At 33.7% G+C, this 25,467-nt stretch overlaps 1 protein-coding gene across 2 annotated transcripts in view; it reads right to left on the reverse strand.

Annotated features, from left to right (window-relative positions):
- Positions 1–5,043: 5,043 nt before the first annotated feature.
- Positions 5,044–25,467, reverse strand: part of LARP1B (La ribonucleoprotein 1B) — a 28,054-nt gene continuing 7,630 nt past the window's right edge. The window contains exons 3-19 of one of the 2 annotated variants that reach the window (XM_087963147.1): positions 23,324–23,383; positions 22,207–22,378; positions 21,877–22,023; positions 21,626–21,769; positions 20,489–20,657; positions 19,828–19,972; positions 17,988–18,162; positions 16,632–16,801; positions 15,632–16,000; positions 14,887–15,001; positions 12,860–13,071; positions 12,450–12,556; positions 8,655–8,812; positions 7,766–7,910; positions 5,924–6,033; positions 5,714–5,841; positions 5,044–5,376 (exon numbers count right to left, since the gene is read on the reverse strand). In XM_087963147.1, coding sequence (XP_087819273.1) covers positions 5,143–5,376; positions 5,714–5,841; positions 5,924–6,033; positions 7,766–7,910; positions 8,655–8,812; positions 12,450–12,556; positions 12,860–13,071; positions 14,887–15,001; positions 15,632–16,000; positions 16,632–16,801; positions 17,988–18,162; positions 19,828–19,972; positions 20,489–20,657; positions 21,626–21,769; positions 21,877–22,023; positions 22,207–22,378; positions 23,324–23,383 — 2,760 coding nt within the window. In that variant the 3' untranslated portion in view covers positions 5,044–5,142. Of the gene's footprint in view, positions 5,377–5,713; positions 5,842–5,923; positions 6,034–7,765; positions 7,911–8,654; positions 8,816–12,449; positions 12,557–12,859; positions 13,072–14,886; positions 15,002–15,631; positions 16,001–16,631; positions 16,802–17,987; positions 18,163–19,827; positions 19,973–20,488; positions 20,658–21,625; positions 21,770–21,876; positions 22,024–22,206; positions 22,379–23,323; positions 23,384–25,467 lie in introns of both variants that reach the window. The other variant, XM_026667010.2, reaches the window with a different exon arrangement.

The following is a 25,467-nucleotide window of genomic DNA, read 5'->3' on the forward strand; positions in this document are numbered from 1 at the left end:
CTGCCCCATGGGCCAGATTGGCACCTCCCACAGGCCAGATGTGGCCAGTGGACCATAACATGTCCAGGTCTGATCCAGAAGGTCCATGCATCCCAGTCATGGTTACTTTTAGTAAATTTATATGATCCTCAGACCCCAATTTCTTAAAAAAACTGCTGAGTTTATGTGCTGCCTTTTAAAGAAAAATGGTCTAAACACATTGTATTTGTTTTTACAAATAATGTTGAGTATGATTTACTTATAGTTTGCATGCTGTTTCAATCCTGGAAACTGAGTGGCTCAAGGATTATCAGATGTGTTGATTCTTATGAGCAAAAATATTTGAATTAGTTTTCTCATAATCATTAAAAAAGACCTACCTAATATGATTGTATATGGCCCAATGCTTCCCATAATATTGCTTTCATTTAGGCAGTTCTTTTGTATAAAAGTTCTTTTCAAAAGTGTAGATCCAAATGATTTAACAAGCTGGCTATTCCAATTTCCTAGGACAAATATGGCACCACAAACTGATTTTTCAGGAGATACCACAGTCACTTCCAACAGAAGTTCACAAGAAGCATTTTTAGAGTTTGCCTATGTGCAATTTTTCAGCTATTGTTCATTTTACAAAACCTTTGCCTATCAAAAGGTGTGAGGAAACCTAGGCTATTTGCTTAGGTACAATTGCCAAATGATTATTTTCAGCAACAAAAAATCCAAATACTTCTATGATCCTTTATTGCTAATCTTTTTTTATGGAATAATTGTTTAGTTTGTGTATTTAGAACAACCTGTATTTAACCATATATTTATTTATTTATTTATTTATTTATTTATTTATTTATTTATTTATTTATTTGATTTGCCAATTGTTTACAAGATAATAAGTATAAGTGTATACATAGTTGTGAATACATGAAATGGGTACATATAAGAAAAATAAAAGAATAAGAGAAACAATAGGACAGGGACGGTAGGCACGTTGGTGCGCTTATGCACGCCCCTACAGACCTCTTAGGAAAGGGGTGAGGTCAATAGTAGACAGTCTAAGGTTAAAGTTTTTGGGGTTTGGGGAAGAAACTACAGAGTCGGGTAGAGTATTCCAGACATTGACCACTCTATTGCTGAAGTCGTATTTCCTGCAATCAAGTTTGGTGCGGTTAACTTTGAGTTTGTATCTATTGTGTGCTCTTGTGTTGTTATGGTTGAAGCTGAAGTATTCATTGACAGGAAGGACATTGCAATGTATGATTTTATATACCATGCTTAAATCAGACCGAAGACGGCGTAATTCAAGGTTTTCTAGTTCTAGAATTTCAAGTCTGGTGGCATAAGGTATTCTACAACGAGTAGAGGAGTGGAGAACTCTTCTTGTGAAATATTTCTGGACTTTCTCAATTGTGCTAATATCAGATACGTAATGTGGGTTCCAGACTGATGAACTGTATTCGAGTATTGGTCTAGCAAATGTTTTGTATGCTCTGGTTACTAGTGCGATATTACCAGAGAAAAAGCTACGTAGGATTAGGTTAACAACTCTTAATGCCTTTTTGGCTATGTAGTTGCAGTGGGCTCTAGCACTTAGATCATCAGAGGTGAGTATATCTAATGCTCAGGGATATTAATTAAATATCAGTCAGATGAACATTTTGCTGGAAAATTTGAGTATTCAGATTCTTTGTGATTTGGGGGATGAGCTAAACTGCAAAATCAGCTAAGTCCTCAATGTACCTTTTTACCTTTTATATTCCTTTTACAACCAGGAAACGGAGGATCTTTTGGTTTCAAGTAATGTTAACATATCCATTTATACTTTAGAATCCCTAACCTGTCTATATCTATAAACTACAGTCTGATCTTTCTTGTAGTTTTTTTTTTTTTTTTGGGGGGGGTCATGGATTAGTCGGAGGCCATCCACATAAATACCAGTTTAAAAAGCAGGGTAAATCCCATTTTTTCAGGTTTTTTAATTTGTACTTTTTATCCTCAAGCACATAATTGGTAAGGAGCTAGACAGCTGTACAACTATAATCCACTCTAATGTTAGCTAACAAACTGCAAACTGACAAAGGAAAGGAAGGAGATCAGGATCATCATCTTGTAATTGTTATACACTTTCTTGCTGAATATGAAGAAAATACTGTAATAAATAACGGCAGAGGAAGTTAAAGTAAAAACGGTTGCTATGTCATACTTTATGTAAAAAATAATTATGTGTAAAAATTGTCATATTGGCAGCATTCCATGTATAATATTTTTTCAATATTAGAATTTTAATTTCAATTAGATCTGTAGGCAATATATAGCAAAAAAAGAGAAAGTAGTGTTTTGGCTATGTGAACTTGAAAGGTAAGGGATTAGGAGTCTTTTTAAATATCTCCTGTTTATTGGCCCTAATTAGAGCCAATAAATTTCTGTTTTTCCCACACAAGATAAATAGTGACTTGTCTTGACAGGTGAATAGTGTTCATAACATTAGTATTCATAATCAAGCTTTCTAATGATTGTCATCCACATAGTTTTCATCTTAGAGAAATATAGTAAAAAAGTGTTCTCAATGGCAAATTTTGGAATACCATGCTCTAACCTTTTATTTTATTGCACCCTGTAAATTCAATTTGACTTGTTTTGTATTTGTTTGTATGCTTTCATGTTACTTTTAATACAATTTCCCTCTTGTTATACAGTATTAATTTTTTATAAAGCATCACTAGAATTTTGATTAAAAAGACAGGCATTTTTTAAAAAAATAATAATGAGATGTAGACTGGATGTTGAAAAAGAGTATCTACACACATCTCTTACGCAGAGAGCAACTGTCTGCATCCAAGCCATAGTGAAGGATACAGCAGAGAAAGGAAAAGTAATTCTAGAACCTTGGTAACATCTGAATAAAGTAAGAGCTGTGCATTTTCAAAATGTATAATATTCAATGTAAGAATATATTTAGAAAAGTCTCTTCTATTCCATTTCACCCGTTATCATTTGGATAACAAAACAGTTTTGTTACTCAAAATGAAACTAATATTTGTTATGGCTTTTCATGTGATTCTAAAAATATAATTAAGAACAAATTTAATTTACAAAGTTCAACTTCAGAGTTTCATTTTTACAACTGAACATTTTGGAGGAACATGTATGAACAATCCTGCCAACAAGATATATAACTGACTTGGACAATGGGCAATCCATCTAGTGCACTGATAAAAGAATTTAGCCTACAAGCTGCTGCTGAACTATCAGTAGTCCTTACCTTGAATCTCTAAGAATTGTAGCTCAAAAACACCTGGAAATTCATAGGTTCTCTTTCATAATTTTTCACAATCGTGATCATGATAATCAATGTTATTTTAATTTATTGTTATAAACAGTCCCAGGCATTTCAATTCAGAATAGTAAAAATTTAGCATACTGAGTTGAACAAAATTGCTCAAGAAAACATACTACACCATAGCAAGGTTTTTTTTTTTTTGTATTTTTATAAAATCTGCAAATATACCACAAAGAATCCATACTAAAAGCTAATATTCACACATTTGATTTAAAGAAATGAATGTAAATATAATTCTTTTATATACAGCTTAAATCCAAATTTACAACTGCATCATTTTCATGGAGGAGGTGGCATAGATTGAACAGAGATTTGAGTTGTAGAACTTCAGCAAACTGAAAAGATGCTATATAAAACTGGAATCATGAACTTTTGAATAGTGTCTTCAAAAAATAGAGCAGTTCTTAAAGGCTAGTTTCCATTAGAAATAGCTGGGAAATCCACTTATTTTCATATTAAATATGCACATATATTCATAATTGTTAAATTCAGATTCTCAAGCAATATTTCAGGAATATATAATGGACTTCATAAAGTTTCCAGCACAGAAATCCAATCTACATGTTGGATCACTTAGGGTATTTCCCAGCAATAAGGCATCAACAGTAGTAGGCTTTATTTGTGAAAGTAATCTGAAGACTGCTAAGTATCTGTTTTGCTGTTTCTAATAAAAACACACCTATTTCTACCACTTTCTTCCATTTTATGGAAGAATGATTTCAATTCCCTTATTTTAACTATTTAAATCACAATAACTACATCTAGTTATTTCATGGATGCTTCCGGTTAATTTTCACCTCCTGACATAAATAATGTGTATCAATGAATCATTTATATTTTAAAAAAGTGACACTTTGGCCAATGACAGTACAGTTGGTCTTAGGTAAAACAAGGGATTTTAACCATATTTAAAGTGATTTTGACATTAATTATTTTAATCTAAGTACATTTTCTTCTAAATCCCTTTTAAATTAAAACTGTGTCAAATATTAAATTACAATTAAATTGTTTAAATAATCTCTCCTAGAAATGCAAGCCACTTATACAATAGAGAAATTAAACAGAAAAATACAAGTATTTCTTCAAACTAGAGGATGATCATAGACCTATTTGTCTTTTTATTCTTTTTCTTAAACTTATATATATATATATATAAAATTTACCAAGTTTATGACAAGACAGTCATAATTCATCCTCTTTGCAAACTACTTTGCTTAAGTAGAAATAAGAATCAGCATTAAAAATATTTAAAACTAAACAACCTGTTGCCTAAATTAAAAACTCCATACTCAGCTCAAAACCCTGAAACAAAAGAAACAAAAAGCAAAACAGATTTCAGAACTAGGTGTTGGAAGAGCATGTGTAATTATTGAAAAAAATGCATTTATCAATTTAAATGCATGTATTCTGTATGTCTCTCAAAACTTTCTTTTTGGCTTTTATAAGTTGAACAAATTATAGATAACCTGATGGTAAAACATTCCTACACTACAAAAAGAATATAACTTCCTCAAAAAAATATGAGCTGGATTGTAAGGCATTCCAAAGAATTTATGTATATACTATTGGAATGCTGCTACTGTAAACAGTAACTTGGGATAGCAACACAGACTAACTGGTATTTCCCAAGGATCTCTCATGATGCTTAAACCCAATGTGATTGAACAAAGGGAATTTACTTGGAATTTAATCTTGTTAGAAAGCAGATGCAATTCTTTTTTTCCTATACATTTGTTTTTAATCAAGCTTTAAAATAGCTCTCCCTGAAGATCCTTGAGCTAAAATACTGGCATTAGGAGTTGATCTTAAGGTTCAAGCTTACTGAAAGTCTACTGCTCAGTTATATCACATCTTGAATTTGTGGCAGTACTATTCTGGTGTATGCTGTTATTCAACTCCTGTACAGTATTTGTAGTGGGAAAATTTATTGGGACCCACGTCTGAGAAACAGCTGAGGAATTACCAGCAAGGATCTTAGAAGCAGTGTTGGATTGATATCTGCGATGATCACACTCCTCACCAGGTAAATGCCTTTTTCTCCCAGATTCTTCATTAATCGGAGGCTAAAACAGAGAATGGGCATCTTATTACAATTTACCAGAATACTCTATGAAAATTCATTATGGTATTATTTTTAAGTTCTCAACATTTTAAATGTTATATATTTACCAAAAACAGCTGAATGCCACAATGAGTGGCATTGAATGCCAAATGTTAAGAATTTAATCTTTGTACATAGTAAGTCTCCAAATAGTATTTCAGCCATGCATATTTGTTCTGGATGGATTATAGAATATATCTAATGATGATGGTATTGGTCCTTTTCCTTTTTGTTCTTTTAAACAAATTGTGCTTACAGTTTATTTAAGTTAATTTTTTTGAGAGAATGTCAACACTCACATCAACTCTGAAATCTTCCAATCTTTTAAAATTGCATAGGTATTCCTGAAGCTTGGGATCAATAGGTGGAGTTTTAGACTGTGAATATTTCAGATAAGCCCAAAATTTTTCTAGCCCATAAAGTTGGCCTAAAAAAGAACAGATTAGCATATAAAAAATATGAAGCAAGAAGATAAACAATATCATGGGAAAAATATAACAGCGCATTACCAGATTCATAATCTCTTTTTGTTTCTTCTTGGAAATCTTTGAAGATCTCTTGCCTGAACTTCATTTCCAGCCCATAACTATAAAAACGGAACAAGCATTCCAGGCCGTACCTAAAAAACAAGGAATAAATAGGTAAGTAGTCTAATTGACTCCATATGACTTCTTTTCTTGCTTTCTTATAATGTAGACAAATAAAAAAGTATACAGTTCTTTTTGTTTATGTTGTTTCATCATCATCACTCTAGCCATTCATTGTCTACCCACTGCAGGATGAAGGCCTCTTCTGCATGTTTCCAACCAATATGGTCTTAAGCTTTCCTTTGCCTGTTGGCCTTTTGGCTAAGATCAAGTGTAGTAGTATGTCAAAGGTGCTTCCACAAATATCGAGTGAAGGGTCTGAATACTTATGCCAATGTTGTATTTCAGATTTTTCTTTTTAATAAATTTACAGACATTTCTAAAATTCTGTTTCCACTTTGTCATTATGGAGTACTGAATATAGATTAATGAGAAAAAAAATGAATTTCAACTACAGAATAACAAAATTGACAAAAGTGAAGGTGGTCTAAATGCACTGCATATCCTGTTTAAGCCGTAGATCAACTACAGTTTTTGTTATTTAAAAGAAAAAAGGCTTATTGAAGAAAAAATATTTTTTTCTTCCGAAAAGTATGTTTCATTACACCATCCTTTTAATTCATTCTTAGGGAACTCAGGAATTAAAAATTTGAATAATTTGTTGCAAACAATTCAGTTACAATAGTAGCAAAAAAAAATTACTGTTAACACACTCAGAACTTTATACAAAACATATCAGCCCTAGAATGCTTTTTTATAAAAATATAATGTGAATATATTAGGAATACCATGTACCATTCTATCGACCTATTTCTAAAAGTTATAACAGAATAATAGAATTGGAAGGGATCTTGGAAGTCATTTAGTCCAAACCCCTATTCAGGCAGGAAACCCTACAATATTTCAGACAAATGTATAACATTTAAGACAAATATAATTAGTTACAATAGTTATAGAATAGTGAATTCAAAAATAAAAAAATAAAAAATTTAAGTATCTTTGTTTTAAAAAACCTAAGTAGGAAAAGTAAAATTATAAATGGCCTTAATATATAGAGAAAAAACATCTGTCTTACAGTATTAAAATGCTAACAACGGAGAGTAATTTAACAGTGTTAAACAAGGCAAGACAATAGGAATAATGTTCACATTGAGTACAATTAATATTTGTAACTCCCCTAATTTAAAGAAGATTGGACAAGCATATGAACAATGTACTTATAAATATTTTCAACTATAGGAGCTAAATAGAACATTCATATTGGAAAGCAATACATTTCCAACTTTCCATCATAAACAAGAGATTACTATTTCATTTTCTATATATTTACTGTCTCCAATTATCTTGGTAATCTATCTTAAAAAAGAGAAAACAGATCCTTGCCATTTAGACCACCTCTTAAGATTGATTAACATAATTAAACCTGATGAGAAGAGTTAGAACCAGGAAAATTTTCATTTTATTATTTTTTGCTTAAAGCAAGGCAAATTCTTTAAGATATTTTATAATTTGAGATTCAATATTTCTTTTAAAAAAAATGCTAGTCATGAGCAAAATGGAGCAGGGTGGGATCCAATTGTCTATCAGATTACTTTTATTATTCCTTCCTGATACTCAACAAACAGCTTGTGTTATGTGGAAAATAAATCATGTTACTAAACGCTGCTGGAAGAGCTATTCTATTTTATAATACTAAATACTACTCATATCAGTACTACTAATATTGTGTATAATTTTAGAAAACTATAAAACTTTTAGTATTACCTATAATGTTCTTTTGCATCATCTAGAGCTAGTTGCCTGAATTCTTCATACATTTTCTTATTAAAGTGGTCTCTGAGAAAAAAGGACCAAAAACGAAAGAGTGTATTCATTTCTTGAGACTGGCCAATTCCCAACCGTTTCCTTTCTAGAGACAAGAGAAAAAAAGAAGTAAAGTATGAGATAGCCCGTTTAGTATATTTCCTCAAATTGACAATTTATACTAAAATACATTATGTAGCAAACTAGCTAATCATTTGAAAAAAATTATCTGAATGTTAAAATCATATATCACATTTATCTATGAGTGTTAAAATTAATATTATTCCAACAAGGCTTGTGATTTATTCCAACTTTTTTTCATTTCATTACCATGTGCTTAAAAAAAATCTAGTAGTATTGTGAGATAAATAGAAAAAAGAGCATTAGAATATAGTGAAGAAGCAGATATGAATGTTTATTCACCTAGTGCATTTTACAACATTTGGTTGAAATGAACTTGTTTCAAGTTTTGGAAATAATACAAAACTATTTGCTTTACACTGTTTGCTCATACAACACTCTATGAGGGAGATAGGTGCTTTCTAAATACAGTGGAACCTCGGGTCATGACCATAATCTGTTCCAGGACTATGGTCGCAACCTGATTTGGTCGTGACCGGAAGCACAACTGACTCTGCATGCGTGGCTGGGGAAATCGGCGTGGAAAGGGAATCGGCCGTGGCCAGGTTTGTTCGCCACCCGATTTTTGAATCATGACCCAATTAAAAAATTGGGTGGATTTTTGGGTCGGAACCCGATTTAATTGCGAACAGAAGCCACTGTATGTTAAACAAATAAACAAATATATGTTCTTTTTTCCAATTAAAAATAACAAATATTAGATTTTTACCATTTAGGCATCTACGGCGATATTTATGGTACACTTGCTGAGTAAAACCATTTTCCTTCAGAAGTTCATGAGAAGGATGTTGAAATTTAGGAAGTGAATGAGGGGTACATCCATAACTTCCTGATAGCGGAGCACCTTCTAGTGGTGATGCATTTGAACTGCTATGTGAAATAAAACAAACACGTTTCAGATTTTTTTCCAAAAATGCCTTTTGTAATGGTGTAAGAAACATAATTCAGCAGATTGTCTCAGTTTCTAACAGTTTCTAAGACTAGTCATTTCACAAATTATAACATTAAATTGAACTTTCAGAATGAGCATATAACTACTGTATGTTATAAGTTTATATGAATGTTTTTTTTTTCTTCCATTCAATCATGTACGGTTCTTGGAGACTGCCTGGACAAGGCCTTGAGGTTTTCTTGGCAAAGTCTTTCACAAGTGGTTTGCCATTGTCTCCTCATAGGACTAAGAGAAAGTGACTTGCCTCAAGTCACTCAAGTGGCTTTGTGCCTAAGGCAGGAGTAGAACTCATGGTCTCTGAGTTTCTAGCCTGATGAACCTTACCCTCTGTACCAAATTGACTATGTGACCATTTATCTGTGACAAAAATGCTAGAACATAGAAAGCTACTATCACTAAGATGGTTACATGAGAGATATTTTCTTCTTTCCCAACATGCTTGCTTTCCAATCATAGGTCATCCTCAACGTGACCATAATTGAGCTCAGAAATCATGACAATCATTAAGTAGGTCACATGACCAATTTTTAATGACTATTTTTGTGAAAGCCATTAAGCAAACACTATGGTTATTAAGCGGATGTAGCCTTTAAATGAATCCACTTTCCTCCATGGGTGTTTTTTTGCTGGAGCCTGAAGTAAATGCTTGAAACCAGCAAGATGCCAAAAATCATATTCATGTGTCCATGGGATGCTGCAAACGGATCTACATATGAGCTGGTTGCCAAGCTCCCAAAATGAGACCACTTGACCGCATTTCTGTGTTTCAGAACTTTGAAAACAGCTTGTAAGTGGCAGTGGGGAGATCTATCATATCTTCTGACTGTCATTAAGCAACTGGTCATTAAGTGAAGACTACCTGTAATACTTTTAATATAGGAAAACTTTAGGACAAGGGTTCCCAATCCAAATACGCATATAGTTGGGAACCGGCGAGCACACAAAGCTTCATTTGTGCATAAGCAGGATCTAGACTGAATGCATGAAATCATCGACCCCCACTGCCTCTGCTGCCACCGGTCCATAGACCCAGAAAGGTTGGGACCGTTGCTTTAGGACATGGGGTATCAAACTTGCCATCATATTGCTGTCATGTGAGATTTCATGACATTTTTCCCTTCAAAGAGCTGGGGTGGGTGTGGCCTGCACATGACATATCTGGACTACGAGCTGCCAATTTGAAACCCCTATCTATCAGTTGCTATCAGTTGCTATCAGTTGCCTGCATTCTATCACAGCATGCTTCCTTAAGAAGTATGCTAACTTTTTTCTGAACATTCAAATCTATTGATTCTAAACATTTCAAAACATTACGGCTTTAATTATACAATCTTTAATCATACAATAAATATAATGAAAAACAATTCTAAGTAATAAACAAGGTACATATAGCTCTGTATTTGACTGTGGGCAAGCATTTAATATATTTGCTTTGTCAACTATAAGAACACATGCGAACTACTTTGAAATAAAGGCTATAAAACCTTGAAATAAGTCACTGACTGTATTTAGTAAAGTTAGTCATATGTTCTATATAAACTATTATGTATCCTTTTTCTTCAGATAGCTCATTTGTTTCTTACTTTAATATAATTTTAGATAACATTGATAATCAAAATAATTCCTGAGTATTAATTTTTCATTACATAATAATGAAAAAATATGAGACGATTTAGCAAAAATGCTATTTTCCAGAACAGTGGGGGGAAAATTCAGGTGGAAGTTTTTAGGTTTTCATTGGAAAACTTTCCAATGCAAATTAGCATATATATATAAAATGTGCATCATCATCATCAATTAGGGGGGGCCTTTTGAGGTGTTTTGTTGGGAGGGGTTTGGTTTTTGTGAGGGGTTGGGGGGGGGGGGGGGGGGGGGGGGGGGGGGTGGGGGGGGGGGGGGGGGGGGGGGGGGGGGGGGGGGGGGGGGGGGGGGGGGGGGGGGGGGGGGGGGGGGGGGGGTGGGGGGGGGGGGGGGGGGGGGGGGGGGGGGGGTGGGGGGGGGGGGGGGGGGGGGGGGGGGGGGGGGGGGGGGGGGGGGGTGGGGGGGGGGGGGGGGGGGGGGGGGGGGGGGGGGGGGTGGGGGGGGGGGGCGGGGGGGGGGGGGGGGGGGGGGGGGGGGGGTTGGGGGGGGGGGGGGGGGGGGGGGGGGGGGGGGGGGGGGGGGGGGGGGGGGGTTGGGGTTTGGGGGGGTGGGGTTGGGTGGGGGGTGGGGGGTTGGTTTGGGGGTTTTGGGGGGGAGGGGGGGTTTTCTATTTTTTTTTTTGGGGGGGGGTGGTGAGGGGGCTTATAGAAGTCCACTTTGGTGGGGGGTTTTTTTTGTCAGGGAAATAGGTCTTTTTACCCCCCCAATATGGTATATGAGCTGGGAAATTTTCCACTGATTTTTGCAATTCATAGTAGCCTTTTAAAGACTTTTAAAAAATTATAAATATTTTGAAATTAATAATACTTGTTAGTCTTGATTATTATAGTTATCAAGTTTGAATCTAATACAATGACTTTCCCATTCGACTTATACAATTCCCAGAAAACCCTGAAGTATACACCAAATAAGATTCTTGAATGCAATTAATATGTGGTCATTGTGATATTAGCTCCAAACAATATGAAAAATGTTCGGTCACACTGATTATAATTCAATTGCTTCCTTCAAAATTTCAGATGCCATTGAACTTGTAATGAAAGTCAATCTCTATAAACATTTCATTACAAAATAACAAGATCCAGAGCTCTTCCATAACAAAATACCTATGGCAGATAGTTCTTAGTTCTTGTTCACAATTGCCTTCAATAATTTATAATTGCAAGCCACCGTAAATTACCAATTTATGTTACAAATCTCAAACATAAATATTGGAGTTTGTGGAAACTTATTTTTTTACTTTGGCCAATTTTCTGATACAGCAATTGATGTACAGTTTTGTTACTTTTACTTAACATTCTTTTACCTTAACAATTGTTAAAGTTATGTTAAATGTACAGGAGCAGTAGGTAGGGTGAGGTGTTGGCACTTACTTAAATATGCAAGGTGATTGGGGGATTTAACATTATTTTTCTTCATTTCTTTAAATATTTTAGGTGAACACAGCTTTTTTTAGCATTTTGTGGAGTGCTCATGGGACATATAATATGTGATCAATGCAGGAAATAATAAACCTTCTGCTGCTATGAAAAGCATTTTAGAAATAAAAGTGATAAATAATAAAAAAGAACCAAAGAAACCTTATCTGTTTGTACACCTAATTGTGTAAACTTTCACTCTTCTAAGGACATTTCAAATGAAGGATGGAAAGGAAATTAACAAATATCACCTCTTATTTCTACTAGTTTTACAACTGCCACAGATTCAACTGGGAAAATAACACCCAAACTTAGTTCTAAGCAATAACCTTGGTCAAATCTTGAGTATATTTTTGAGTATATGTGGCTTTCAGGAAAATAATATCTTCCACTTTTTCATATTTTGAAAAACCAAGTAATTAAATTAACTTCATCAGTGATTATAAGAACACACACAAATTATGATTATCAATACATAATAAATTATTTCTACCTTATGGAAGATGTTCTTGGTCTGTGATCCTTGGAATCCATTACCCAGCCAACATGACTTTCTAATGGAGGGTTGGTACTATGCCGTGTTTTTCTTTTCCTTCGTGTCTGAAATAAAATATAGCATTATATTTCCCTAGTGTGACTGGAGCCACTTTTCTGAAGAATCACAGTCTAATTAAAATCCAGTTTCATAAAATTTCACTTTACACATCATATGTATTATGAGGTCATAAAGTTGATTATGGCATACTACTCAACTACTAGCCTTAACAGGAAGCTGACAATACATTTCAAAATAGATTTAGCAGCTTTGACCTAGCAAGGAATACAACATGTTTCAAAAACTGCTCTCTGGCGGTAATAGCAATAATTTACAATGATCCAGAAATATATGTTGGTTTTGATTACCCCAACATCAATAATTCTTGCTTCTTTAACCACAGGATAGAATCTTGGTGTTTTGTTAGGATCTTGCAGTCTTGGTGTACGAGGTGTTTTAGGTGTTCTGGTAGGGTGAACTCCAGGAGATTCAGGAACAGCTGTTGGCAGTGAGCGAGCCATTGTTGTTGGAGGTATTTCCTGGACACCAAACAATTGACAAGCCAGCTCTTCAGTAACATCTAATTAGAAAGACCATATGATTAATACATGTATAGGTAAGTACTATCTTTTTATATTACTTGGTCTCAATAGCACTGTTCTATTTCACTGGGCCTATTTTTATTTATTATTCTCTTATTTTGCATATTTCTGTTATCCTTTATGTATTCAACATTTTTCCTTGCGTGTAATATACATCACCAGATATTAAAGTTTAAATTAAATTAAATTTAAAAAGAACAAAATAGATAATGGAAATTACAAAAACCATGCACTTATTGCTTCACATTTATGTTCTCTAATTATGTACTACCATGAAATATTCTATGTATCTGCTGAAGAAAAATGCAGCTTGTGAAAGTTTATACCTTTTTATAAAAGTTACAATTGGAAGATATTAGACTTCTGCTTTTTTGCTACCATAGATTAACAAGTTTACCTCCTACACTGTCTCAAAATGAAACTTTGTTTTGTCTAGTAGCAACAGGTTTCTGAAAAATTCTAATTCTTTTTAACAGTACAAAGTAATGAAAACCAAAACAAAGCAAATTGTTTTGTAAGAAATTATGAAATATTCAACAAAGAATCATTCCACACACATGTTCTAAATCAGGGGTGGGATTCAAATTTTTTAACCGGTTCTGTGGGTGTGGCCTAATTTGTGGATGTGGCTTGGTCATGTGACTGGCTGGACGTAGCTTGCTGACTGGGCATGGCTTGGTGGTCATGTGACTGGCTGGGCATGGCTTATATGTAAATATTATAAATATTTATGTAAATATTAATTTTTTTATAAAAAAAGAGCAACTTTTACCCAAGATCAGGCAATGCAGGCAGGCAGATTGAGTTGCTCACAGAATCACAGATTCATTCAGAGATCTTTCTGCCACTGGCTACCTGAGTCTGTCACATAAAATTTGCTAGCAAGCTAACTCATAAAATTAACTCACAACACACCATGTATGTAAATATTGATTTTTTTTATAAAAAAAGAGCAACTTTTACCCAAAATCAGGCAGAGCAGACAGGCAGATTGAGTTGTTCATAGAATCACAGATTCACTTAGAGATCTGTGTTTCTGCCATCTGCTACTTGAGTCTGCACTGTAATAATAGAAGCTTCAGTCCCACCTCTGCTTTTAGATTAGCTAGAAAGCAAGAAATTCAACGATTTTCTGCTTTCTAGCTAATCTAAATCTCCTGGCACAGCAGAACAGCTGATGGTTGGGTGAAAAAGAAAAATAGCAATTTAGCAGGCAAGTTTGATGGCGGGCATGCCAGGTAAGGAGTGAGTGGGTGGAGCAGGCGGAGCCAGCCAGTGGCGCAATTTGCCGGTAGAGTCCCACCCCTGGTGAGAGTGCATTTTGCGCACGCGTATAGACCATTTCCTAAAAACCTCAGCTGTGCCGCTTGGACAGCTGACAAGTGCTGTGCATGGGTACGCAGTGTTTGAAAATCCTCTTCTTTCCTGCTTTTTCAATCTCAGCTGTGCTGCACAAAGCAGCTGAGGTTGAAAAAGCAGGAAATAAAGGACAGCCAAGAGCCTGAGCAGGCAGCTGGGCCAAACAGAGCAGCAGACACCGAACCTTCGGTGTCTGCTGCTCTTCAGAGCTACCGGTTCTATAGAACTGGGCCAAACCGGTAGCATCCCACCCCTGTTCTAAATACACATATACAGAAAGCTCTTGAAATTGAAAGGGATTAAAATCAATTAGCAATAGCTGTAACACCATGTTAATATTAGAGAAAAGATTAAAATTTTATCCATATTTCATCATACTGAGTGTCATCTTGATAGTGTAACTTTTTTTTTTTTGTAATATCAGACATACATACCCTTTGAAGGACCAGGAGGATCATCCTGATTTGAATCCATTACATATTCAGGAGTACGACTGTCAAATTCTTCTTTGCTGATGAGATGTAACTTCTTAAAATTTTCAACTTCTTGCTGAAATGTGTAAAATTTTACTATAACAAGAATAATAGCCGACAGGAAAAATGCAAAATAAGCAATACATTTAATGAATTTAAAATATGAAATAGTTATTCCACCTGGCAACAGAGAACTGAAATACTATGGTGCTGATAATGTTTGAAGTTTTCAGTTTTCTCAAATTCATATTGTATGCCTTCAACATAAAATCATTCTCATCAAGCAAATTACTCAAATTGTAGGATTAAGAGAACAAATGCCTGATCCCCTCAATTATCAAAAAAAAAGAGAGCAATATTTCACAGCTTTCATGTCCCATCTTATCCTCTGAAATAAATATTTAGTTAAACAAGATCTATTACTGTCAATGATCTAGTTAATAGATTATTTATGTGATTACTTGAAAAAATAGCTTTACTATGAAATATTCAAAGCTGTGTTTTAGTTTTCCACTCAGTTTCAAGAGACAATTATCATATGACTGAATTTTTATTATTTTGATTTTGAAACAGCTTCCTTCCCAGTCTTCACTTATGACTAGAATTTGTTATAGATTCTTCAAATATATTTTCATCTATGCTGAAGGGTTAAGGCCATAGCAGCCACATTCATTAAATTACACTTATTGCTCAAATTCATAATTACCTTCATAGCAATACAATCATTTTCACTTTGCTCCGTCCACAAATCCTGTTCATAGTAGTATAATCCATCATTGATAACTTTGGCAAGTTCTGATGTAATTTTTGCACGTGACACATGGTTGCCAGTTCTATCTCCTCCGGGATGTTTTCTCATATATGGTGGAGTCTGTGTCACAATCAAAATCTTATTTAAATCTTGATCATCAATTTCATAATCTGAATCACTTTCTGACCATTCTGTGAATGTATTCTTCCTGCCTTCTATTTGTTCCATCTCTTCGTCAAACAAAAAATCAAGTTCTTCCTGTTCTTCAGAAGATGGTGGTGGGGGTTGTTGATTTGTCAATTCCTCACGTCCAGACCCAGATTCCTGAAAATGGCAAAAAATTGTTTAATGTTCTTGCAAAAATAAAAACATTTACATGGAGAAATAATAGATAAATTATCAGCAGAAATAGCATTTTTAGCATTCATGCTTAATAAAATAGAAAAGAACAGAATGTACAAATTAATGAATGGACTTAAATATATCAGTAATGGGGCCAATAGATTCTACATATTATTTCCCTCTTTTTCCAAAACTGCATTAACATATGATGTGCAGGTGCCATCATCTTAATATGCATTTCTTTCCTTTCTAAGAAGCAAACAGTTGACAGACCTAATCCCAACCGTTGTCCAGAGAAGCAATTAAACCAGTTCTTTCTACAGTCTATTCAAAAAAGAATACCAGAAATGAATATCAGGCTGAATATAGCTGGGTATATATGCATATAACATCTTTGTTTGCTACTTTTTCTAATTCCCTTATATAATGTCTTTTTCTTAAGTATGGTATCTCAATCTTTTAATGAAACAACCATAATAAGTTAGATGTAAAATTTCAAGGATATCTTATCTGGGAAACATGTCTGAATATGACCTATTTTTCCTGGACTTGCTCTACATTCACAGGGATTTTTTAAAAATACAAACATTAAAATTAACATTTTAAGCATTACCTTTGGCTTCACTAAGGAAGGACGATGTCTTTTTTTAACTTCTATCCAAGGTTCAGAATCCAAATCCGGGAGGCTTGTAGATAATGCTTTAGATATTACTTCAAGATTGCTTGTTTCAATACTTTTCTTAATATTTAGACTTCCTATTCTTGGAGAACTTGGTGCAGATTCTAAAATGGAAAAATATTTTTCTGTGCTTGGAAAGATTAGCCCATTTTTTGTTATCAACCAACCTATTTCTTAATAAAATTTATATATTTTTTTCTCTTTCTGGTGACTATAAGTGTTATAAAAATATCTTAAACCTCAAAGAGATAAGAGATGATTGTAGAGATTCAGTTTTAATTTTTTTATATACAACAAATAATGGCACCAAGGATAAAACAAAATGAATATTGAAGTTTTCTCCTGCTTTATGTCTCACAACAGATACAATTCAAACTGTCACACTAAATAAAGTCATGCAGATTATATTGTGGCCCGGAGCATGTTTCAAATAGTATGTTATGGAAATATAAAACTACTAACCAAATAAACCAGTACTTAGTATATAATATTTTTTCCAGCTAGCTGCAAAAGAAACACAATAATCTTGAACTTTGAATTTCCATCAAACAACCAAGAATATAAACTGTATTTTTGATTTTTAAGAAATTCACATTTAAAAAATCCTGTCTGTGCTGGTATTCCTCCTTACCCTATAAGGATCTGGCCTTGTAAACCATTGATATCCCATCCTGGACTATGTGGACAGAGTGAAATATATTACCTTTTCCATAGTGGGGGTGGAGGTGGGGGGGTATTATGGACAGAATTATAGGCATAATTAATTTCAATTCTTAAAACCTTGCATTTTGTAAAAATTAAGCCCACTTTTGGTACTAGCAATACCCATATTTTGTGTCTTTCCCTCAACATGTTGAAAACAACATACTAGTGTACCTGTTGAGAGAGTGACAATTGTATATTCCTGGCTTAAACCAAACATTTTGAAATACAATATGTTGCTATTAAGAACTGCAGTATTAGCTTGTTTGAAAACATTCTTTCTCTTAATTGCCTATTTTTCTAGCACATAAGACAAGCCACCTATTGCATTATTCTCAGGCTATACAATACATTATTTCAAAAATAGCGTGTGGCCATTAAATGTCCAATAGCTTACAAGTGTAGTTATATTTTCCATTTTCTATTTCTTCAAGAATTGAAGTGGGGGGAAATTAATGGAAGTAAACTGAAAACTGAAGCAGTAATGGCCAATAGTAGTTTATAAATTGCCACTTGATTAAAAATCGGATATCTGGGTCTTTATGAATAGAGAGGCTTAAAATACAATTTGAAATAAAAACATCTTACCTGTACGTGAACCAAAAATCTGGCCTGGTATGAATTCTGGACAGTTAATAAGCTGAGAAAAGTCTGTGTGTGGAAGACTACGTGGAGAGGGACCTGGAATTGGCCATTTTTCTGGTTCTATCTTTTTCCTCATCTTCTGATCTACTATTTCTATTTCAGTACTGTCCTTTAAGGCCTGTATTATACAAATAAATATATTAATTAACCTGCATGTAAATAAAATGCAATGATGCTTAACACTAGAACCTTACCTTTCATACATAAAGTTTACAAAATACAAGTTACTTAATTTCTGTTTTGATAGACAAATATTTATGAAGCCAACAATGACCTTTGCATGAGAGTTTGTTTTGTTTTCACTTCTCAAGATGGCCTGATTTTCTGAATTTTGCAAAAATCTGTTAAACAAATTTCCATTTGGAAACAGCTTTTCCCTGAGCTACAAGCAATATTTGTTGTATACTTTGGCAAATTTCTTTTAAAATGAAATATGTAATTGTCTCACTCCTGGTTTCTACAGGTAATCTTTGATATTTATAATATATATATAAATTTTGACAGCTGGTCCACCTTTCTTCTCCAGGTTTTCTACACTAAAATACTATTTGCTAAAAACAGTTAAAATGTTTAGTTTAGCACAAAATGTAAGTATAAATGAGTTATGACAGCAATTAGGACTGGGATTGCCATCACTCAGTTATATGATTATAAATCATGTCACATGACTGCATTGCTTAGTAATAGTATCCTTACGATCTATACTGTTTCCTAGTATGATTTGATTGCTTATTGTATCCTATGAATATTATTAAGTGTTGTACCTTATGACTCTTGACGAATTTATCTTTTCTTTTATGTATACTGAGAGCATTTGCACCAAGACAAATTCCTTGTGTCTCCAATCACACTTGGTCAATAAAGAATTCTATTCTATTCTATTTTTAGCAATAGCAATTTGGCCAGTCCTGGTTGTCATTACCCAAGATGTGCAGGTTGCTAAATGGGAAATCCAAAGAACTTGGGTGCATGCATGTGAGCATGGGGAGGCCGAGAGAAGAAGAACTTTACATCTTTGTGAGTATAGACATGCCCAGGACAGAGCAATTGGGTGGACATATAAAAACACAGGGAAATACAGAGAAGAATGATTTAGGTGTGATGTGACAGTGCAGGGAAGGAGGGATGGCATGGTGCATGGTAAGATCAGAATAGGGATTTAATTGAGTGACTTGTGATCTTTCCTGCTGGCTTCCCCAGTGAATTTGCTTGGGGGAAGCTGGCAGGCAAGGTCATCAATGGTGATCAAGTAACTGTGGAATTTTGCAATCATCATAAGTGGGACTTGGTTGCCAAATGCCTAAATTGCAATCATGTAATTGTAGGAGCACTGCAAAGGTTAGAACTTTGAGTATCAGTTGTTAAGCAGCCCTTGTTCAGCACCACCAGTTTTGAATGATGCTGAATAGTAAACAAGAGCTACCTAGACAATGAAAATTATGATCTTCTACAATAAGCAATCAATATATTTTAACAGTATTCAATTTCTTTTTTTTTTAAATTTTACCTTGTATATTGGATAAGTTTCTTTATTTATTCAAGATTGTATTTTATTTTTTAAATTTATATGCCACCCATTTCACTCGTATATTCTTTATAAAAATATAAAGTGTAAATTCTTTGTTATTAGAAAATAATGGTTTGTCATTAATTCAATCCATCTATTTTCAATGCAAATTGCAATTCCAGAAAATAGTGTCCAAATAAAAAAATGTTTTGTTAAAATGTTTTTTTAAGTGCAAATATAATATACATTTGTTACTATTTAGAAATATTGATTTACCTCTAATATTAAGTTTACGTTTGTAGTGAGAGCCTGAACACGATGGAAGCTTGCAATCAAAGATATAGGCAAGAATCCTTGCTGGTCCATCTTCCTTCTCAAGAAGAAGTCTCTTTCCAGATTTTCTACGCTAAAATAATACTCGCTAAAACAATTAAAAATGTTTAGGTTAGCGCAAATATAAGTTTGGAGAGCCCTTAACCTCTGAAAGCTAATTAATAGGACTTTCTTCAGCATTAGTTTTTGATATAATTCAGCATTTAGATTTTTATTCTACTTTTATTTGTATATTATTGAATTAAACTATCCATGCATAAAAATATTCTGATTTTTTTGCAGTTCAAATACAATATAGTAACTAACCACCAAAACCTCTTTAGAAAATTGTTCTATATAATAACAACACAAAGTGTCTTAGACATGTGAATTTGTCACACTGTAATACATAAGGTAAAATATACTTTTTTTGTAGTATGAAGAGTGTCAAGATTCATCTTTTGTAAAAATTCACAGTGAAAATGCTTAATGTGAGTAAAAGAACAAACACTGATTTTCAATCAATGCCACTGATACATTAAAAAGCTAAGGTTTTCAAAGACAGTTTATTTAAAGTTTGGCTTCTTTGCCCCTCTGTAGCACATACATTAAGCAATCTACTTACATTTGGCGCTTAATGTATTCTTTCAGCAATGTTTCATCCACAGAATACATCTGCACTCCTGTTCCATCATCATAATAATACATCATATTAGTGCTAAGATCTGGCTGAAATGGCTGATCAGTCCTTTCACTATAGTGCTCTCGGTAGCCACAAGAATAGTCATGGTTCACTTCAAAATTAGCAGAAGAAAAAAAGTAGATTAAGTAAATGTACCCTTGAAAGCTTTCATTGATTGATTCAACATGAGAAAGGAATCACAGAACATTTGTACTAATTTAAATATTCTTTCTTTTTCTGTTGCCAAGAGTTAACAATTGCATCATGTCATTGTCAACATAATCAATACATACATATATATCCAACTATTCCTCTTATTCTTGAGGGTAAGGATTAGTGGCTTAGATTTTTTTTACTAGTTTCCTTAAATATATATGGCTTGGCTTGTACTGGAACAAAGTTCATGGCTATTTAATGGTGGGGGGAGGATCAAGATTTCTGACCATAGAAAAATTGGGACATTGAATACTTTTGTATATCAATAATCATTCCTATTTTTATTATAATATTTAAGTCTGAATCTCTTTACAAAACATCAGCAGGATAGGAGCAGTATAAATCTCTGGGGGAGAGATATCATTTTATACATAACTCTTCATTCCTAGAGAAGTTTTCCATACTATTATTAATCTAGTCTCCAATTGTTTTTAATTGATTTACTGTTGATGTGTTCTTGGCTTTTATATCTCTCTCCTCAAATGAAATGTTACGAAGTCTTTTTCAGATTCTGTATCAGACTCTGGGCAAAAGTACAATGTTGCAAATTAGACATTCTGAAGGAAAAATCGATTCTTAAGATGAAATATTAGAGTTAATTCTATTAAATCACACTTGCAAATTTCGAATTTCCTATAATGTCCTATTATGCAACAGATTATAATTGCTTGTTACACAAACCAGGCACAAATTAAAACCCTAAGCCCATTTCAAATTGTTATTTATTATTATAGTTTATAAAACTAATTCATATTACAAGCCATGAGTTGGCATTATGTTATAAGCAACCCATGTAACTATGGCTAATTTTGCAATTTAGTATGTTCAATACCATTCTTTCTTAATAATTTTCTATTTTCATACTTCGAGGATTTCCTCTTCCACGTCCTCTTCCTCTTCCCCTGCCTCTCCCTCGTCCTCTGTAAAATCCTCTAACGCTGCCACCTTCACTTCTCACACTTGAAACTTCATCATGATCTTCTCGCTTTTCCCGATCCCTTCGCCAGCCTTTTGGAAACAGAAGAATAAAGTTCTGAAGTTACACAACTGAAGTTTCCATAGTCAGACATCAACGACATATGCAAGATAAACCACCAGAATTTTAAGTGACATACTAGTTCTTGCCTCATTACGTCTGTTGTTGTGAGGCACAAGCTTGCTGGTTTCTGGCTGGGACCTTGAACTGTTCTGAGATCCTGGCCTTTCTTGGTTATCTGGCTTTATATCATCTAAATGAAGTGGTACCCATTTATGCTTATTACCTTCAAATATAAAATATAAAAGTATAATGTTGTTGAGAATATAGGTCTAATACAATCATTTCTAAAATATTAGTTGCAATTAAATTCTAATATATACACAGCGAGGAAAACATGTAGCAATATTCTCAAATATTCACATTTACTATACTTAGAAACTATAGATAAAATTTAGTCCAGACTGACCTTTTTTCTTTTGATTGTTAATCGGACCCTCATCTTCACTAACATTTTCTCCATGAATATCTGGATTTATCTCCACATTTTCCTTTATTTTATTGGCATTTTTCTTTTCATTTTTTTCTTCTTTCTCTTTTTTTATTGGAGCTTTTTTATTCTGATTACTTACATTTTTACACTGTAACAAAATATTAAAGGATGTAAGAATCTAATTTTTAAGAACTGAGGGCTTTCAAAATTAATATTTTTTTAAAAAAAATCCAGTTTTCTTCCATCTTTGCTTCTGCCCCTTATTAATCAAATGACTTTATATCCCTTATTTACCAAAGGCAATTTGCACGTCCCAATTATTATTTCTTCAAATCTGCTTCAAGTACAAACTTTCTATGAGCTGTATTTTAATTTTCTTTGCATATAATGGTGGAAACAAGATCCATTCTTTTCTTTACATAACATGAGGGGAACAAGATCCATAGAGACACTGTAGGGTTTTGCATTTTCTAAACTAATAATTTCTGACCCATTCATGATCACTTCTAAAACAGGTGCTCGAGCTCTCATTAAGAAAATGCTAGTGATTAAGGTCAACAATAGAGACTAGCTGCAAAATGATTAATTTTCTGTAATTTCTAATTGTCCTTGTTAAGCATGGTTAAAGTGTCTTCAGCTATCTTCAAGCATACCAGTTCTTTTATTTTTATTCATTTATTTTAAAAAATTATATAGCTTCCCATCTTATAACCACCTCTGAGGAGCTCCCAATCAAAAATAAATAAATATGACTTTTTACTTAAAATATGCTTTCAAAATAAATACATCATATGGCTAATGACAACAGTACAGAAAAAAAGAAAAGCCACCAATGTGGAAGTATTACTGTTACATCTAAGATTTTAAAAAATAAATAGTATAGTTTTCCACAGAGTGGAAGAACTAAAAAGGTTCTGTGATTAACTAAAGAAATAAAACTATGAATATTCTAGATAGGAAGGACCACCAGTAGAATGCTAAGAGTAGCAAAAAGTGTATATTTGTACTCTCTTCTAGAAGTGTAGACAAACAATTCCTTCTATAATGACATAGAAAACTAAACCTGTGGTGCATTCCCCCCCCATGAACTTACCTCAGAACTTGCAATTTCACTTGGTGTTGGCCAGTTTGTTGCATCATTGAAATAATCTGCCTGCAGCAATTAAAAAACAACAACTTAATGTTCATACAATATTTATTCAAAAGCAAGCAGGAAAGTATTCATAATCGTCAATGAAATCATACTATAGCAACTAGATTATAGATAAGATTATTAATAACTGTTCACTATTACAGCAGGATGACAAGATGCACAGAGCAAATAGAGGTACTCCTCACTTAAATTGTGACTGGCAACTCCATCGCTAAATGGTGAGTCGCTAAATGAGGCATTATGGTCCATGATGTTCTGCTTCAATGGTTAAGCAAATCACCCATGGTCCTTAACTGAAACATCACATGACCAAAATTTGGGGTTTTATGTTGATTTCTCATTGACCTTACTTCATGGGAGCCATCTGTGAAACATGCAAACGAAATCACAAGACTGCAAGGCTCTGTAATAGTCATAAACACCCACTGGTTGCTAAGCCCCCTGCCTCCTGATTTTGACAATGTGACTACAGAAATGCTGCAATATCATAATGTAGCCTTACTGGTAAGGTTAAATATCTTTACAAACACGTATATCTAAGAAGGAAAAGAGATAATATGGAATTTAAGAACAGAACTGAAGCAATACTAAAACCTAAAACAGTTTTTGAAAAAGGCATGAATCCACATACTTTCTACATAGATTTTGGGGGTAGGCAGGATTGAATTAATTTTTCTGAATTTATCAGTACTGCCATAGTAATTTGGAAAACAATGCCATGGTAGATGTGGCAGTCAAATCCCTTAAAAACATATGCAGTTGTGAGTAATAAAAAAATTATATTAAGTAATTACAGCATTCTTTTTTCTAGACAAGAGAAGAAAAAAAACCTATTAGATCAGAATCAAATACACTGAAACCAAGTGTAGCATTTCTGAATGGTGTCATTTTGAGTTTTCTGATTGTTCTGAATATAGCGGATGAGGCATTTGTTTTCTACTTTATCTGGTTGTCTTTTCCCCAAAAAATCTATATTTCTATATTAAATACTACAGCATTAGTGGCCAGACACACCCTTGTTATTAATTTAGACTGGAAGGAATTAAATGATAATGAAGCATTGTGACTGAACAGCATTTAAGCACCCCAGAGAAGAAAAAACTATCACCTGCTAGTCTGCCTAAAACACTACTGAGTTTATTCTTGTTTTTCATTTGTTGCTACAAAGATGAGTTAAATCTCTTTTTTTAGAGATTAAAGTGTTGAATACACACAGCTTCGAGTGAAGGTAGTTCACCTGAAGTAAACCATCAGGAATAAGAACAATTCTTTTCTTTCTTATTTAAAATAGCCCAGAAGTGATTTATATATATATATGTCTTGGACAGATGTAATTGACTGAATCATAGTAATAAAAAGGAAAGTTATTATTACATTTCAAAGTAGTAAATAAAAGAAATTATGAGTACAATTCTCAAAGCAGAGAGGAAAGAGCTTTAAGGAATTATTAGGATGTCCTCCTCTTTCAGCAATGGTACAGCAACTAATAGGTACAGAACTCTGGAAGCCTTCAGTCAGAAAAGGTCAAACCCTTTAACAGCACCAAATTTACTGTCATCAGGAAAGTGCAGTTATAAAGAATACTTTGTCACAAGGAATTGACATGGAATGTGGAAAGAAAGCATATCTTTTAGGAAATTTAAAAAAATGAGAACATTTTGAAATTCAAATCAGAATTCATGTCTTTAAATCAACTGCATTTGGTTCACAAGAATATCCTAAATATGAATGTTGAGATGGAGAGCCATACCTTCATTAAAAAGCAGATAAAGTCAAAAATGCTATGTGTGTGCATACTGTTTGCTGCAAAAAATATTTCTAAAATTGCTGAGATTATAAATACAAAGCCTATCATGTTCTGCAGAATCTTTAAAGTTCACTGAAAAATCAAAGTATAAATTTCGTTAGGCAGATTTATTGAGATTTGTTGTATGCTTGTACTCTACTAATGCTCATGTACCTCACAAGTGCAAAAGAGAGACTATAGAAGCACAGAGAATTTTCTTAAAGGGTAGGAGGAAGAGTCACTACTAAGGCAACAATTACACAAATGTAGTTTGAGCCAATTTCAAGAAAATATGAAA

Source organism: Notechis scutatus, chromosome 4, assembly GCF_049901735.1.
Source record: "Notechis scutatus isolate UNSWTSFEM ecotype Mainland chromosome 4, rNotScu1.2, whole genome shotgun sequence".
Lineage (NCBI taxonomy): Eukaryota > Metazoa > Chordata > Lepidosauria > Squamata > Elapidae > Notechis > Notechis scutatus.